The sequence below is a fragment of the Rattus norvegicus genome, unplaced genomic scaffold (genome assembly GCF_021556685.1).
Source record: "Rattus norvegicus strain SHRSP/BbbUtx unplaced genomic scaffold, alternate assembly SHRSP_T2T haplotype2-0000026, whole genome shotgun sequence".
Lineage (NCBI taxonomy): Eukaryota > Metazoa > Chordata > Mammalia > Rodentia > Muridae > Rattus > Rattus norvegicus.
Window position 1 is genome coordinate 329,598 of NW_028238785.1, and position 18,155 is coordinate 347,752.

The following is an 18,155-nucleotide window of genomic DNA, read 5'->3' on the forward strand; positions in this document are numbered from 1 at the left end:
AAACCCAAATGCTGATAAGAACATAGGCCAATATCAGGCTCTTCAATTTTATTCCATTAGGCACTGTGTCTGCTCTCATGATATTAACATGCTGGTTTTTCTTTTTTACTATTCCCCAAAATGAACGTGAAATCATTAAAGGTGATGTCTCCCGCAGTGCTTTACTGTCTTATTAGTTAGCAGTGTCTGACTGCCCTGCTCAGTTGTGCTTTCATGTGAGTTCTGAGATTTTTTTTCATTCCCATGAAGATCTGTATTGGGATTATAATGGGATGGATTTAAACCTGTAGATGACTCTGGTAGGATTCGATATAATAATATAAATCATACTGATACATGAAAATGAGAGGTCTCTTCATTTTCTGGTTTCTTCAGTTTTTTTATTTTTCCTAATGATTTCATTTTAACAAGTCTTTACTTCCTTAGATATTACAAGATTTTTATTCTGAATGGGTTTGTTTTCTTGGCTTCTTTCATCATATTTATTGTTGGTATACAGGAGTTCTATTGATTTTACTGTGATTTTAGTGAATGTGTCCATGAGCCATAGGAGTTTGCCAGTGGTTTCGTAGTGGTCTTTATATATGGATCATATCGCCTGCAAATGAGAATGCTCTGACTGCTTTCTTTCATATTGACATGCCTTTCCATCTCTCTCTTGTCATATTGTTTGGATAAGACTTCACATACTAGTTGAATTAGATGAAAAGAATGAACATCTGTGACTTATTCCTGATTTTAGTGGAAATCCATTATGATTTCCTCCAGTTAGGATGCTGTTTGCCTTGCATATAGCCTTTATAATGTTAAGGTGTGTCTTCTCCATATCCCAGATTTCCAGGAATTTTGCATTAATCACTGTGGGATTTTGCCAAAGAGATTGTCTGCCTCTACTGCAGTGATCATGTGTTTCCTGTTCTTGGTTTTCTGTGGTGAATTGTTTATTCATTTGTATTTGTTGAAACATTCTTGCACCTCTGCAGTCAAGCCAGCTTGATCACGGTACCTGACACTTTTGGTAAATGTCTGAATTTTATTTTCCAGGATATTACTGAGAAATTTTTCACTTAACTGTTCCTTCCAATCTTAGTTTCTTTTCTATGCTGTGAAGAGACACCATGAGCAAGGGAACTTTTAGAAGAAAGAGTTTATTTCAGCTTACAGTTTCAAGGATCATGAGTCTATGAATATTATGCTGGGGTACACGGCAGCAGGTAGGACACCATGTTTCTAGAGAACTGGCTGAGAGCTTACATCTTATGTGCAAGTCGGAGACAGAGAAAGTGTTAACTATAGATGGTGTTGAATTTGGAAACCTCAAAGCCCAATCCCATACACTCCTCCAACAAATCCGTATCTTATAATTCTTCCCGAATATTTCCACTAACCAGCAACAAACATTCATATATGTGAGTTTATGGGGGCCATTATCATTCAAATCACCATATTCCACTCCCAATTCCCCATAGGTTCTTAAACATATCATAATAAAAATACATTAGCTCAGCTTCCAAAACCCCTGTAGTCTTTCAGTCTCTACACAGTTTATCCACAGTGCTTTTCGACCCTCCAGGAAGTCCCTTAATTATTCCCCTATGAAATCAAAAGGCAAATTGCATATATCCAATGTGTAATGCCAAAAATATGTTATCATTGCAAAGGGAAGTTGGGAATGTGGTGAGCCAGTTCAAGGCATTAACCCAACAGGGCACAGTCCACATTCTCTACTTCTGATGCATGACAAAGGGATTAGATGGGTCCACTGCTCTGGCTTTGCTGACTGCAACATAATTCCTAAAACTATGTTGTATCGCATAGATCTGAGGTGGTTGTGTTTTCATTGTCACTCATTTCTAGGATTTTAATTTTTCCTTATGTGTTTCTCCCTTGGCCCCTTCAGTAGTGTGTTGTTTGTGTTGCTGACCTTCCACGAGAGTGTGTACTGACTGCACTTTCTATTGTGTGATACCAGTTTGATTCCTTTGTGCTTAGATAGAATGCGTGACACTACTTCAGCTTTCTTATCTTTCCTGAGGGCTCTTCTGTGTCCTAATCCGTGGTCAATTTTGGAGACAGATCCACAGGCTGATAGAAAATATATGTATAGTTCAGTGTAGTTTGTTAGGTCCATTTGACTGATGATGTCACTGAATTCTGCTCCTCCTCTTTTGTTTATTTGCATGTGATCTGCCAAGTGGTCAGAATAGACTATTAAAAACAATCACAACCACTATTATAGCTAATGGGTAATTTCACATCTATCTGATAATTATATATTTAAATTTGTGACTGCTGTGTTTAATATGTATATATTTAGAATTGTAGCATCTTTTGGTAATTGCATAGTATGAAATGAATGTCCTTACATCTTCAGGACAGGATTGGTTTGAAATCTATTCTGTCAGCTGGATAGAGAAACTGCATAGAATTGCTATAGGGACCTGTGTCTTAGGTCTGTTTCCCTAGTATATCCTCTACATCTCTCATGATGGTGATCCTGTTTCTGGCTAAATAATGTCTGTTCACTGGGGAATTGAGTTTAGTGACATGCAAATATTATTTAAACCTATGTATTTAATTTTGTTAATTTTTTTGGGTTTTATTGGCTTCTTTTGATTGACTGTTCTAGTTTTGTTAAATTATTTCCTACACATATCCATTCCTGTTTCCTCTGGTATTTTATCCTTCTCTTCAAACTAAAGTATTCCTTTTAGGATCCTCTATAGAGCTCCTTACTGGTTATACATATTTTGTAAATTTATTCATCATATGCCTTAATCAGCACAGTAGCTGGGCAGCTGCCTGCCCTCCATGGTATCAGATCTACTTTCCAAACAATAACGCTCAACTCTTACTGACTGTGTAGCATCTTGGCTGCTCTTTCTTCCCCTTGGACAGCCCTCAGGACCAGGCTCTCCGCTCCCTTAACCATGGCTGCTGTCCTCTTCCTCTCTCCTCTCCATCACACATGTTCTTCCTTTATTCTATGGCAGCTTCTTCTTCCTTCTTCCCTCCTCATGATCCTCTCTAGCAAAGCCCTCAAAGCTCACCTCCCCCATCTCTCTGCTGTGCAGCTGTTGGCTGTTGGCTTCTTTATAATCACAGTAAACTGGGAGCAGGGTCAGTTTTTGGAGGTTAACCAGTCTTGAGTTCTACATATTAGTATTAAAATACAAGCAGAATAAGGCCAATCCACTACAAGGATTTCTTTTGTTTTGGTGTAAGTTTTCTTTTACCTTTTCACTTTTTATTTTATTTTTGGCTATTTTTTTATTAATTGGTTATTTTATTTATTTACATTTCAACTGTTGTCCTGCTTTCCATACTCCCCTCATCATATCTTACATCCCATTTCTGCTCAACTTTGCCTATATGACAGTGTTCCCCCACCTACACATATCCATTCCCACCTCACAACTCCAGCATCTACTTTTGGTGGGCAACAGGCCTCAGCGTAGTCAATGGCCTCCCGCCACATGGGTGCCACTTAAATCAGTCCTCTTCTACACAGTTACCTAGAACCATAGACCCTGTATATACTTTGGCTGGCAGTTTATTCCCTAGGAGCTGGGGGATTGGTGACAGAGGGTCTGGTTAGATATTAAAGACCAATAGTTGCTGCTTTCTCTTCTTTTTCTGGTTATGGGTGAAATGGTGATTGTGTGCTTCATTTTTTGAAATTATTGAGAGATGATTTATTTCTTGGTTTGTTAGAGTATAGTTTAGCTCATTGTCTTGGAGTTTCCCTACTACAATCCTCTGTTGTGCTTTCTTAGAGAAAAATATTGTTTAAATTTGGTTTTGTCATGAAATATTTTGGTTTCTCCATTTATGGTGATTGAGAATTATGCTGGGTATAGGATCCTTGGTCCGCATTACCTCTGCCCAAGATTTTCTGGCTTTTGGAGTCTCTGTTGAGAAGTCTGGTGTAATTCAGATAGGTCTGAACTTGTTTGTTACTGGTTATTTATACCTTACCCCTTTTAATGATCTTTCTTTGATCTGTGCCTTCAGTGTTTTAATTATTATGTTAATGGAGGAATTCTTTCTGGTATGATTAAATTGGCATTCTGTAGGCTTGTTGTACCTTCATGGCCTTTTCTTCCTTTACCTCATGGATGTTTTCTGCTATGATTTACTGAATATGCTTACTGGACCTATAAACTGGAAATCTAAATTCTCTTCTATTCTATTATCCTTAGGTTTGGACTTTTAATTCTGTCCTGAAATTCATGGATGTTTTGTATTCAATAAACCATACATGGTTATCTGAGATGGGTATTTTGTGATTTGTGGGGTGATCTCCTTGACCCCAACTCTTACATTTAGTACCACGTTTTATAATGAAACAAGGTCAAGAATGGTGACCTCTTGCCATAAACTATATGAAAAAGGCAGGTGAATTAATGTGTGTCAAGTATCAGTAGATTCCTGGGTGGTTTTTGCTCCGGGTTGGCCATATGCAACAGTTTCAAAAGTCCAAGTTTGATGTTCCTTGGGATTCCCAAGATGATGCACTCAGACCTGACAGACAACACCCAGAATCCTCGTCAAAGAAATTGATTTATAAAATCGTGGGAACGTTACTAAGTCATGTTACAAAATATTTGATCACACTGTGATCTCCAAGAATGTATTATTTACTGAAAAACTAGTGTGTGGTATAGCAGGGCCATGGCACAGACATTTGAAGCAAGAGTTGTTTATTCATGTAAACATGGACTTAATTTCGGTATGGCTCACCTACCACACACATTTATGGCAAATGTAAAAAGTGCACTTAGGTCCAGCAGATCAAGACACAACGTGAAAGGAAATCTAGATAACTAAACCAATGGAAAGTTTTTGAGTTAAAGGATTTTTAAGAAAGTGTTCAGAGGGAACAGGACTGCTCTTCTTCTGGGAGGTCAGTGAATCAGGAAAGACAGTTGGGAGCTTTACTTGACTTCAGCATCTGACTCCTGAAACTTCATTGGTAAAATTGATGTCTGGAATTTTGGATTGTAAAACAACAGGTTGGCCCTGCAGCTTTTGGCAAGGCCCATGGACAGAGAGATCGCACCTGATGGGAACAATCTTAAAAGCCATCTGATTCTGGTAAGTCACCTGAGAAGTCCTCAAGGAGAGAGGAATGAATGGGTAGCACCATAATAGAAGGCTTTAGGATCTCGGATAGTGCTACTCTAGATGCCTTGGAAATAGAAGCAGAAAATGTAAAGCTAAATGACTTCACAGGAATTAGCTCATTTCTGATTATGATTTTTTCATATTGGTATTTTATATTTATTCTTTTTTTAAAATTTAAATCAAGAGCCTTAGGTTGTAAGGTGAGGCGGTCTTAGAATCAGAAAATGCTTAGAACACTTGTATGGTGCCCCACAACTAACACTATCTGGCTAGAAATTCTACTTTTACCTTCGTCATCATCGACAGCTTCCATTTAACCAGCAGGGTCCATGCCAGGCAGACACTGAGCAGGTTGTATGTTCTGTTAATCTCCACAACAACCCAATTCAGCAGAAACACCCCCATTTTACAGGTGAAGAAACCACAGCTCAAAGCAAATGAGTATCAGGGTCCCCTCAGCCTCACTGGCTGTCACTCAGACACACATCCTTCTCTGTACAGGGAAGCCATGGCCTGATGTGGCTGTGCAAGCTGATTCTGCTGTGATGATCAATGCTATTCTTGACCCTGGGAGAATTTAAGACAAGGTGACCCACAGACTCCTGGGATAGATTCTGCCTCTGGGTTCTAGGGTGGGACACAGTATCCCTTGTCGTGGTTCTCTACTCAGCTGAGGAGTCAGCTCCCATGTGTCAGCTTCTATGGCAGTGGTTCTCAACAGTCCTACTGCTGCAACCCTTTAATACAGCTCTTCATACTGTGATGATCCCCTCCATAAAATTATTTCATTGCTACTTCATAAATAATATTGCTACTCTTATGAGTCATAATGTACAAGGTATCTGATATGCAATCTCTGTGAAGCAGTTGCCACCCACAGGTGGAGAAATATTGCTCTATAAACTTTTTTTTTTTTAATGAAAGGCTTTCACCTCAGAAGTACCTGGAGCAGTTGTAAGAGCCCTGAAATACTGACAAGTTTTGGCAGGCCCAAGACTGCTTGCCTTAATGACAACAGAGATTCCTGGCTAAAGGCACAATCTGAAATCACTGTCCCCAGGTCATTTCTTGCCTAAGTTTTCCCTCATTACAATGTCTGTCTGCTTGGACATGTCTGTCCAGGAAGCCAGTCCATGTAGTCTCTGATACAGACAGAATGCTAAAGGCAAGAATGCTTTCCCTCTGTTGGCCCACAGTCATTTCTATAGAAGTAAGTTCAAATCCCCTGTGGATAAATGTGTGTCTCTCACATGGTGTGTGAGACTTGAAATGTCAACCGTTTGAGTTGACAAAAAACAAATTTCACTTCAGATTTACAGCTGACTAAAAATTATTTTTGGGAGAATGCAGAGGGTGGCCAGGCCTGCAGAGTCAGATCCCCTCCCTGCCTGGGATGATCCCACCCTCAGTAGACTTCAGCTTCACCTATAAGGTGTAATCAGAAAAATCTGACCGTAAGATTCTGAAGTCCACAATATGCAAACCCCTAAAGTTGATAAACGGCCTATATGGGGGTTTTCTCCAGTTTAAACTATTCTGGCTTCTTTTCTCTCTTGTGCTGCAATCTGTTCTCTCAGGTCTGTTGATCCTGGAAGGACCTGGGTTCAAGTCAAGGCCTCGTGGGTGGGGAGGAAGATGTTCTGTTGTGTGAATGAGTATGGATTAAGAATGTAGCCCCACCAACAGATTGGGAAAAGATCTTTACCAATTCTACAACAGATAGAGGGCTTATATCCAAAATATACAAAGAACTCAAGAAGTTAGACCGCAGGGAGTCAAATAACCCTATTAAAAAATGGAGTTCAGAGGTAAACAAAGAATTCACAGCTGAGGAATGCCGAATGGCTGAGAAACACCGAAAGAAATGTTCAACATCTTTAGTCATAAGGGAAATGCAAATCAAAACAACCCTGATATTTCACCTCACACCAGTGAGAATGGCTAAGATCAAGAACTCAGGTGACAGCAAATGCTGGCCAGGATGTGGAGAAAGAGGAACACTCCTCCAATGTTGGTGGGAGGCAGACTGGTACAACCATTCTGGAAATCAGTTGGAGGTTTCTCAGAAAATTGGATATTGAACTACCTGAGGACTGAGCTATACCTCTCTTGGGCATATACCCAAAAGATGCCCCAACATATAAAAAAGACACGTGCTCCACTATGTTCATAGCAGCCTTACTTATAATAGCCAGAAGCTGGAAAGAACCCAACAGAGGAATGGATACAGAAAATGTGGTACATCTACACAATGGAATATTACTCGGCTATCAAAAACAATGATTTTATGAAATTCATAGGCAAATGGATGGAACTGGAAAATATCATCCAGAGTGAGGTAACCCAATCACAGAAAAACACACATGGTATGCATTCATTGATAAGTGGCTATTAGCCCAAATGCTTGAAATACCCTAGATGCACAGAACACATGAAAATCAAGGATGACCAAAATGCAGATGCTTCACTCCTTCTTTAAAAGAGGAACAAGAATACCCTTGGCAGGGAATAGAGAGGCAAAGATTAAAACAGAGACAGAAGGAACACCCATTCAGAGCCTGCCCCACATGTGGCCCATACATATACAGCCACCCAATTAGATAAGATGGATGAAGCAAAGAAGTGCAGGCTGACAGGAGCCGGATGTAGATTGCTCCTGAGAGACACAGCCAGAATACAGCAAATACAGAGGCGAATGCCAGCAGCAAACCACTGAACTGAGAATAGGAACCCCGTTGAAGGAATCTTAGAAAGGACTGAAAGAGCTCAAGGGGGTTAAGACCGCATATGAAAAACAATTCCAACCAACCAGAGCTTCCAGGGACTAAGCCACTACCCAAAGACTGACCCTGGGCTCCAACTGCATACGTAGCAATGAATAGCCTAGTCAGAGCACCAGTGGAAGGGGAAGCCCTTGGTCCTGCCAAGACTGAACCCCCAGTGAACGTGATTGTTAGGGGGAGGGTGGTAATGGAGGGAGGATGGGGAGGGGAACAGCCATATAGAAGAGGAGGGGTTAGGAGGATGTTGGCCCGGAAACCGGGAAAGAGCATACAATCAAAATGTAAATAAGAAATACTCAAGTTAATAAAGAAAAAAAAAAAAAAAAAGAATGTAGCCCCACTCTGACTGGCCAACTAAGCTCCAGAAAATCTTCCCCAATCACAAAACTGGGCCATGTGGGAGCCTAAACTGTTTAAAGGGGAGAGCTGAGTGCTTTCTCCTGGAAGAAATACTTGGGGGTTGACTGTCACTTGTGAACCTTCTGTGTTAAGTCACTTCTCAGAAGGGAAGCTTTCCTCTAACTCTTCCATGGGACCCACCCAGCACTGGGGCCTGAGGATCCTATGGTGTTGCAGCTCTGAGCTGGGAGGGGTAGCTCTCACCCTGGCATGGAGAAGCCTGTTTTCACAGCTGATCTAGATCTGAGGAACAGGGGCTTTTAAAGAAGCATGTGAGAGTATCTCCTGCAGGAGAGCCCAGTCTGCAGAGAAAGTCACACAGGACAGCGAAAAGTGACTTCGCAACAAACACAGGGAATGGGAACCAGGGAGGGCACTGGATGGATGGTCGGAGAGTTTGAGAAAGCCTGCATCTCCCTAAAAGACTTCCCACAACCATAAGTCCCACCACTGTCCCCTTCTCACAGGGGAGGCTCAGCAAAGCCTGCCACCTGCTGGGATCCCTGCAAACTAAAACCACAGTGGAGAACTGAGGAAAGCACTTTGGTGGAGGGGGAGACACAAGTCTCCAGGGCCAGGCCAGCCTTCTGTCCCTTTGGTTCTCCTCACTTCACAGAGGTGCCTATTGAAAGGTGAGGCAAGCCGGGATCTCAACAGTCTTTGGCCAAAGAAGTGAGAGCCCACAGGGCAGAGCAAGGCAAAGCAGAGCCAGGCAGAGCAAAGTGAAGCCCTGCCAGTCAGCAAATAGGCCTTGCGCATGTGGGACTGGTGGCAGCAGTGCTTGCCCTTGCTCTCCTGGTGGTGCAGAACACCTGCCTGGATGTGGGGAAACTCACAGTGGCTTGTCCTCCAGCTGCAACTGCCAGTGCTTGGGGAGGGGGAAGTTGAAGATGCTCCCATGATCCTCCGATTTCCGGCCCACTTTGTCCATGGTTGTCCATGTTCAAGGCTGTGGTCAGCCCCGCCAGAAGCCCCGAGGACAGGGAGAGCAAGCACAACTGGCCAGCAACCACCATGGGCATCTGCGGTGGGACCCAGGCCAAGTAGCCACAGAGGCGCACCAGGCAGCCAGGCACCAGCCCCAAGCCTGTGCATACTGAGGCCAATGACACTCCACTAGTCCCTCCCACCATGCACATCCCACCCCTGGCAGGCAAGATCTCTCTGTCCAGGGCTTCCCCCAGACCTCCAACTACCAACAGCTCAATGAGCCCTTACTTAATTCTTGTTAACCATAATGGCTTGTCATAAAAGGTCATTGGGAAAGTCAATGATGAGATGAAAGCCTTAAAAGAAAACTAGAGAGACTTACGGAAATGAAGAAGAAAGCTCTCTTCCCAGTAGGAGCCTGGCAGTCCCAAGCTCAGGGCACCTCATGTCCAGTCTTGAACCCAGCATGCATTGTTGTGGAGAACCTGCCTGCTTAAGGACCTGGCTTCCCACTCATTCTCCTGAGATGATGACTTTAATTCTTTTAATTTTTACTGGTTATTTTCTTCATTTCCATTTCATGTGTTATCCCCTTTTCCAGTTTCCTTTCTCCACGAAGCAGAGTCCAGCTCACAAGCCTGAGCAGCTGCAGCCATAGTGCACCATGGGGGATCCTGGGGCAGACTGTTTCATCACCAAGATCCTGTGGACCCACAGGGGATGCATGACCTTAAAGGAACTGCAGAGTAGGAGCAGGCTCCAGAGGCAGAGCTCTATGAGCTGCTGGGCAAGACTGCTTATTCCTATTGGAGACTGGAGATCAGGCAGGGATCACGCTGTAGGTGGCGGCTACTACTGAAGCCTGTGGCTTCAATCTCAAGTGCATCCAGGGACCATGCTACAGATTGCCCAAGCCTCTGCAAGCTCAAACTTCTGGGACAGAGTCATTATGCAAAATCCCAGAGAAACCTCTGCAAATATCCACACCAAGTTTTTAGGAACAGAGCTTCCAGGTCCTGAAGAATCATGAGCTTTCTGGGCTTAACCAAGAGGAGCCGGCCTTCTTCCTGGTACAGGGGGATGCTTTTCTCCTGCAAAAGTTACTACAAAGGAGACAGCCACAAACAGATGTGCTTGAAGCCACAGCCATGCAAGAGAGTCCAAGTCTGTGAGCACTTCACCCAGGCCAACTGCCGTTACCTCAACTGTCTCAGGTCTCATGACCTGATGGACAGGAAGGTGCTGACCTCCGTGACTGAGCACGGGCTGAGTTCTGATGGGGTCCAGAACATCCAGGACATCTGCAACAACAAACACATTAGGAGGAGACCCACTGGCATGAGAGCTCCTCATGAACATCATAGCAGCAGGGCACACAGAGACAGAAGCAATAGCAGAGACTGATTCCTTCCAAACAGCCTAGGATTTCTCTCCCATGTCTCATTTTGGCATCTGGTTCACCTTGTCCAGATGTCACCAGCTGTAAGGATTCCCTGGAGGACGTGTCTACAGCTGTCACTCAGGAGGTCAAGAACCTGGGGACCCAGGACTCTGCACAGCTTTCCTTGGTCTCATCTAAGGCTGCTGGTGTCTGAGGACCCAGTCACATGAGAGCAAGCCAGGGGTTTTCTGAGAATGGACATCTGGATGGCTTCTTTTCTAGAAATCCTACTGATTCTTTGTAAGCTCCTGCCCTCTCTGCTGGCTTTCTTCTTGCTGCAGCAAAAAGAGATGAGTCCATGTCCATGAGAACAGGCATGCCTTCTGGACACCGCATGGAGGTCAAGGGAAAGAATGAGGCTCCAGACATCGATTACATCCCATTTTAAATGGTTCTATTGATGGGGTGACAATGGAAGAAGCAACAGACTCAGGAATTCTAGGTAAAGGTAGAAACTCAGGGAAGGAGTTTGGCAATGTTCCTTCTCTTTCAATTCAGTGGAATAATTGAAGCACTATTGTTATTGGGTCTTCATTAAAAGTCTGGTAGAAAGGATGCATTAAAGCCATGTGGCCCTGATTATTATTATTTTTAATTTTTGGAGTGGCAGCCTTTAATGACTGTATCTATTTTCTTATGGGAATTATTCATTACCTTCCCAGATCTGTATTTAACTTGGTATTTGTTATCTGTTAGAAAAATCACCAGTATCAAATAGATTTTTCACTTTTCTGTAGTAAAGGCCTCTGAAGTAAGCCCTAATGATTGTTGAATTCACTCAGTGTCCTTTGTTATATCCCCCTTTTCATTTCTGATTTGGTACTTTAGATATAGGCTCTGTGGTTTGTCTGTCTTGTGGATCTTCTCAAAAAAAAAAAAAAAAAGCCAGCTCTTGCTTTGCTTGGCTCTTTGTATCATTCTCTTTGTTTGTAATTGATTGATTTTAGTTCTGAGTTTATTTCCTGCCATCAAATCCTACCAGACTCTCTATGGGATGAGGCTTTGCCTCACCTTGGTAACAGCAGCATGTGATACATGAAGCTTTTGCTGCTCTCTGTAGTGGGGACGACGTCACAATTTCACTGAAAACCATGCACAGCCTCGTTTTAGACTGTATTAAAGTAGCCCACGATTTCAGTGCTCCCTGCAAGGTGCCATGAGACAGTAGTAACATGAGTCTGCCTGCACCTCGACAGTTTTCACTAGGGACTTCTAAGTGATTTTATGAAAATTTATAGTGAGTTCATGGATGAACATGCACAAACACAAACGCACACACACACTTTACTGGCATGGTGCACATTCTTTCCACACAAAGAAGAAAGTGAGTATTAATGAAAACACACCAATAAAGGAATCGATGGACGGGGTTGTGGGGAAGCTGGGGCTTAGAGTTATTTAAAGGCCCTGTGCAGGCTCTCCTTCTGTTGGAGGCTAATCTTCAAGTGCAATGGGGTTCTTTATTTTCTTTCTGTATAGCACACAGAGCTAGGGTGGAAACTAGTTTTTGAGCATATTTGGCAAGTACTAGAACACTGAATTAATTCCTAGGGCTGGAACCCTATTAATGTTCTACAGAATTACAGGGCAGGCTGGATGAAGACTCTCAGCTGACAATGTGGACATCTCAAGACAGGCACTGGACAATGGCTGACAGACTTGTATGAAGACTGGAAATGTTTTGCTATCTCAGAGGAAAAGAAGGCCCCTCCGACTACACTGTACTCTAAGGACAGTTTATTCAGGTAAGGGATGACATGAACTATTGTCTCATGTCACAGATGTCAGCACAAAATATCCTAGGTATTGTATGCCAATGGTAGCATTAACAGAACAAATCACACAGTGCTGTGAAGATATAGAATATGACTATATGTAGCAAGAACCAGGCCTCTTCTAGTTTCTAAGATCATACCTGAGAACCTCAAATATAGTAATAATGTGATAATGTGGTATAAGTCTAGTTACAACTAGTTTCTATTGTGACACAGATGACTCTTTTTGTGTCATGGTCAGCTTATAATGAATGACTAGACCTAAGCATGAGAATAACCAAATACTACATTGCTTCTCTAGCTGCTGAGCTTTTAAAAGCCCTGGTATGACAGCAAGCTTTTGTGGACATCTGGATTATTCCTTCTGTACTTTAACTCTCTAAGTCAACCCCACTCTGAGTAAGTCAGTTCCATTCCATAAGTTGGAAATCAGTCAACTGGAAAAAAAATACTTTCTCAATACAAACACAGATTGGCCATGGAAAAAGGGCAGCTTGAACTGTCCCACCTAGGTCCTGGGCTTGCACAGGCCTGCTCTCCAAAAGAAACGTGTGTTCACAGCTGCAGGCTGCATTCACTATGGATGCTCTTGAGGTTCCTCCCTAAACTGCTTAGATTAAGATAATTTTGTTGCCATCTATCAAAAGAATTCATTGTGCCAAACTGGCCTTTCTTCTGAACCTTCTGTTCTGTGGGCAGGGCAAAATCTCCTGCAACCCTCACAGCAATGTGGGCTGCCAATCTGGGACTCAGAATTATACCAGTGCAAACCAAGAACAGGGCAACTGGAAGAGACCTCATTGGGTTGTAGGAACCTTCTGTTCTGAGTCACTTCTCAGAAGGGGCACTTTGCTCTAACTCCTCCATGAGACCCAACCAGTACTGGGGCTGGAGGCTCCTTAGGTGTGGCAGCTCTGAGCTGGGAGGGGGAGCTGGCACACTGACAGGGAGAAGCCTGTTTTCACAACTGATCTGGATCTGAGGAGCAGGTGCTTTTAAAGAAGCATGTGAGAGTACCTCCTGCAGGAGAGCTCACTCTGCAGGGAAAGTCACACAGGACAGCGAAAAGTGGCTTCCCAACTTCCACAGGTCCTGTGACCCCAGGGAGGGCACCAGATGGTCCAAGAGTTTGAGAAAAGCCTGCATTTGCCTGAAAGACTTCCCTCAACCATAAGTCCCACCACTGTCCCAGACTCACACCTGAGGATCAGCAAAGCCTGCCACCTGCTGGGGTCCCCACAAACTGAACCCAGAATGGAGAACTGCGGGAAAGCACTTCGGGAGAGGGGGGAGACACAAGTCTCTGGGGCCAGGCCTGGGGTCTGTCCCTTAGGCTCTCCTCACCTCCGTTAGCCTCCTAGTGCAGAGCGCTGCAAGCCGGGATCTCAAAAGTCTTGGGCTGAAGAAATGGGAGAAGGTAGCAGCAGTGGCGGTGGGGTCCACAGGGGAGTTGAAGACGGAATGGTAGCAACGCAAGCAGCAAAGGCTAGGGCTGAGGCCGGGGGGGGGGGGGGGGGGCGAAGGAGAGGACGGTGGGGGGGGGGGTCGGGGCGGGGGCAGGGTAGGGGCAAGGGCAGGCTGGGGGCGGGGGTTGGGACGGGTCTGAGTCGAGGGCGGTGGTGGGACTGGGAGGGGGGATGGGTCTGAGGCGAGGTAGAGTGCAGGTGTGAGGCGGGGGCAGGAGCAGGGGCAAGCAGAGCAAAACCCAGCCCTGTCAGCTGGCAGATACCCTCTGGGGCGGGACAGACTCGCCCTGCAGCTCTATTGATGGGGTGACAATGGAAGAAGCAACAGACTCAGGAATTCTAGGTAAAAAGAGAAACTCAGAGAAGGGGTTTGACAATGTTCCTTCTCTTTCAAATCAGAGGAATAATTGAAGCACTATTGTTATTAGGTCGTCATTAAACTTCTGGTAGAAAGGCTGCATTAAAGCCTAGTGGCCCTCATATATATTTTTTAATTTTTGTAGTGGCATCGTTTAAATACTATCTATTTTCTTATGAGAATAATCTTATGAGTTAAATCCCACATTTGGATTTAACTTGGTATTTGTTATCTGTGTAGAAAAATTACCAATATCAAATAGATTTTTCACTTTTCTGTAGTAAAGGACTCTGAAGAAGCCCTAATGATTGTTGAATTCACTCACATGTCTATTGCTTCATCCCCCTTTTCATTTCTGATTTGATAATTTAGGTATTGACACTGTGGTGTGTACTTCGTTTCAGAAAGGGGTTGTTTCTCTTATGGATCTCCTCAAAAAACAGCTCTTGCTTCCTATGACTCTTTGTATTATCCTCTTCGTTTGTAATAGATTTTAGTACTAAGTTTATTTCCTGCCATCAAATCATACCAGACTCTCTGTAGGATAAGGCTTTGCCTCATCTTGGTAACAGCAGCATGTGATAAATGAAGCTTTTGCTGCTCTCTCGTGGTGATGACGTCACAATCTCTGTGTAAACCATCCACAGCCTGTTTTTAGGCTGTATTATAGTAGACCACCATTTCAGTGTTACCTGCCAGGTGCCGTGGGACACTAGTAACACATGTCTGCATGCACCTCGACAGTTTTCATTACAGTCTTCTAAGTCATTTTATGAAAATTGATAGTGAGTTCATGGATGAACATACACAAACACCTGCACAGAAACACAAACAAACACAAACTCTCTCTCTCTCTCTCTCTCTCTCTCTCTCTCTCTCACTCTCACTCTCTCTCTCTCTCTCTCTCTCTCACACTCACACACACACACACACTTTACTGACATGGTACACATTCTTTGCACACCAAAAATAAAGTGAGCAGTAATGAAAATACACCAATAATGGAGTCGATGGAGGGAGTTATGCAGAAGCTGGGACTTAGAGTTACTTAAAGGCCCTATGCAGGCTCTCCTTTTGTTGGAGGAGAAATTTCAAGTGCAATGTGGTTCGTTATTTTCTTTCTCTAAAGCACACAGGCTATGGTGGAATGTAGGGCTTTGACCATGTTTGGAAAGTACAATCACACTGAATTAAATCCTAGGGCTGGAACCCTATTAATCTTCTACAAAATTACAGAGCAGGCTGGATGAATACTCCCAGGAGACAATGTGGACATCTCAAGACAGGCACTGGACAATGGCTGAAGACTTGTCTGAAGACTGGAAATATTTTGAAAATTCAGAGAGAAAAAAAAGGCCCCTCTGACTACACCGTACTCTAAGGACAGTTTATGCAGGTTAGGCATGGCATGAACTATTGTCTCATGTCACAGATGTCAGCACAAAGTATCCAAGGTATTGTATGCCAATGGTAGCATCAACAGAACAAGGCACACAGTGTCATGAAGACATAAATTATGAGTTTGTGTAGCAAGACCCAGGCCTCCTCCAGGGTCTTAGATAGTAACTGAGAACCTCAAATACGGTAGTGATGTGATAGTGTGGGGGTGAATCTAGTTACAACTAGCTTCTATTGTGACACAGATGACTCTTTTTGTGTCATGGTCAGCTTATAATGAGAAGAAGACCTAAGCATGAGAATAACCAAATACTACATTGCTTCTCTAGCTGCTGAGCTTTTAAAAGCCCTGGTGTGACAGCCAGCATTTGTGGACATTCTGGATTGGTCCTTTTGTACTTTAACTCTCTGAGTCACCTCCACTCTCAGTAATTTAGTTCAATTCCATAAATTGGAAATCAGTCACCTGGAAAAAATACATTCTCAATATGATCCCAGATTGGCCATGGAAAAAGGGTAGCTTGAACTGTCCCACCTAGGTTCTGGGCTTGCACAGGCCTGCTCTCCAACAGAAACCTGTGTTCACAGCTGCAGGCTGCATTCACTATGGATGCTCTTGAGGTTCTTCCCTAAACTGCTTAGATTAAAATAATTTTCATGCTAACAATCAAAAAACTCATTATGCCAATCTGGCCAACAGGAAGCTAATTTCTATTCTGTATTTTATCAGATGTGCAGAATACATATGGTCATCATTGATAGTAGGTGAAAGATCTGCTCTAATATGGACACTAAGTGGTGCTGGAGGATGATCCTGACCCACAATGAGGAGTGGGAACACCAGAGCCCTGTAGGGATGGCTGGCAAGCTAACACATTGAGCATGCACAGCTCAGTAAATTTCCTGTGAATACACATCTCCTGAGATCTCTCTATTTGATTGGAGGTGATCCTGTCCACCTAATACAGTACATGATGTGGAAGGACAAAAGCACCTGCAGGAGCTGTGGTGATGACTCACAGGATAGAGCATCTGCTACTCTCTCAGAAGAACCACATGGACCCTAACAATTGGGTAAAGCATGTCAGTGATTACTTCATAAAGTGTGTGTCCGAGAAACAGCCACATTTTCCACACAAAAGACACTGTCACACTGGGTACCCCTTGGTGACTTTGAATTCACTTATTAGCCCAGGATCCATGGAACATGCAGAGATCCATCTCCACCTGTCAGTTCTAAGTCCACAGGAGGGGACAGAACCCTTGAATAAGAATGATGGTCTTAAGAGTCAAGAGATAGAATTCAATTTTTATTCATAAGGAATTCATTTTTACAACAAAACAGGATTAAAACAAATAAATTAAAATATTTAAAAATATTTGAAAAGATAAAAACAGTAACAAGAACATATAAATATGAAACAACAAAAAGAAAATTTCAATTAAAATCATAACAAAAATATTTCTAAACACCACAATCTTAACGAACATTTGGAAGCACAGATGTATTGCTGTTTCTCCTCTTGCACACATAATGAAAGGCGGTCCCCCAAGTTGTCTCTCAGGTGCTTTTTTCTGAGAAGAAAGTAAGACCTCAATCAGTTTGGCTGGCTTAGTGTTATATAAATTTAGGGTCTCTAAGCAATGACAAATTAACTCTGAGGAAGAATACTCATCCAAAAAATTTGTTACCATTCAGGATGTTTGTCATCAGGGACTCCTGAGAAAGCAACTTATTCTTCAGGAAGCTCTCTTACTGCTGTGTGTCCAATTCCAGCTCTCTTGCACTTTCTGAGACCTGGGAGAGGAAGGCAGTTTTTCAGACACTATTTGGTGGTGAAATGCAAGGCAGCTGTCGGAAGGCTGCCTTCTACCATCTCAGTTCTATTGGACAGTCAACATGGACCTTTTAACTGATATCATTGTTGCTACTCTTTGGGAAGGGCAAAATCTCCAGAGAGCCTCAAAGTAATATGGGCTGCCAATATGGGACCCAGACTTATACCAGTGCAAACCAAGAACAGGGCAATGGAAGGAACCTCATTGGGTTGCAGGAAGAAAGTAGATGTCCATATGTCACCAAGGTTAAAACCAATGACAAGTTCTAATTTGACATTTGCACTTTGTTCTTATCCCGAAAAGGTGCTTCCCACACAAGAAGTCACATGACCACAGAGTGTCATTTGTCAAAGAACCAAGAACTTGTTCAAAACTCTACAGAGCATCCAATCTATCACGTGGATATGCAATAATGAGGTATGTTATTAATCTGTCACCATTTCTATACTGCAGCTTCAAAAAGAGCAGCAAAATATGCTTGCACAATAATTCAGTTTCTGAAAAGTGGTTGGCTTCCCAGAATACTTGTGCATAGGCAGAGCAATGAACAATTCCATTACATGAGGTGGTTGGCTGGTTGTGAGTGTAAATTAGAAAGGTGGTAGGAGAGAGCAAAGATGTATCAAATTGGCAAACTTT

At 43.1% G+C, this 18,155-nt stretch overlaps 2 protein-coding genes and 1 pseudogene across 13 annotated transcripts in view; 2 read left to right on the top strand and 1 right to left on the bottom strand.

Annotated features, from left to right (window-relative positions):
* The window catches only part of LOC134483189 (disks large homolog 5-like), a 45,228-nt gene that overhangs the window by 2,300 nt on the left and 24,773 nt on the right, over positions 1-18,155 (top strand). Inside the window, exons 2-3 of one of the 6 annotated variants that reach the window (XM_087601478.1) lie at positions 12,259-12,425; positions 17,820-17,933. Coding sequence is in view for 4 of the 6 variants with exons in the window: in XM_087601476.1 (XP_087457602.1) it covers positions 12,344-12,425 (82 nt within the window). In the remaining 2 variants the exon portion in view is untranslated. Of the gene's footprint in view, positions 1-5,015; positions 5,098-12,231; positions 12,426-17,819; positions 17,934-18,155 lie in introns of all 6 variants that reach the window. The other 5 variants (XM_087601476.1, XM_087601479.1, XM_087601474.1 and 2 more) reach the window with 5 other exon arrangements.
* On the top strand, positions 9,904-11,190 carry LOC147997887 (zinc finger CCCH-type antiviral protein 1 pseudogene; annotated as a pseudogene).
* Positions 16,975-18,155, bottom strand: part of LOC134483285 (uncharacterized) — a 37,371-nt gene continuing 36,190 nt past the window's right edge. For all 7 annotated transcript variants that reach the window (XM_087601470.1, XM_087601469.1, XM_087601468.1 and 4 more), the window contains 2 exons: positions 17,370-17,475; positions 16,975-17,252 (listed from right to left, as the gene is read on the bottom strand). In XM_087601470.1, coding sequence (XP_087457596.1) covers positions 17,411-17,475 — 65 coding nt within the window. In that variant the 3' untranslated portion in view covers positions 16,975-17,252; positions 17,370-17,410. The remainder of the gene's footprint in view (positions 17,253-17,369; positions 17,476-18,155) is intronic.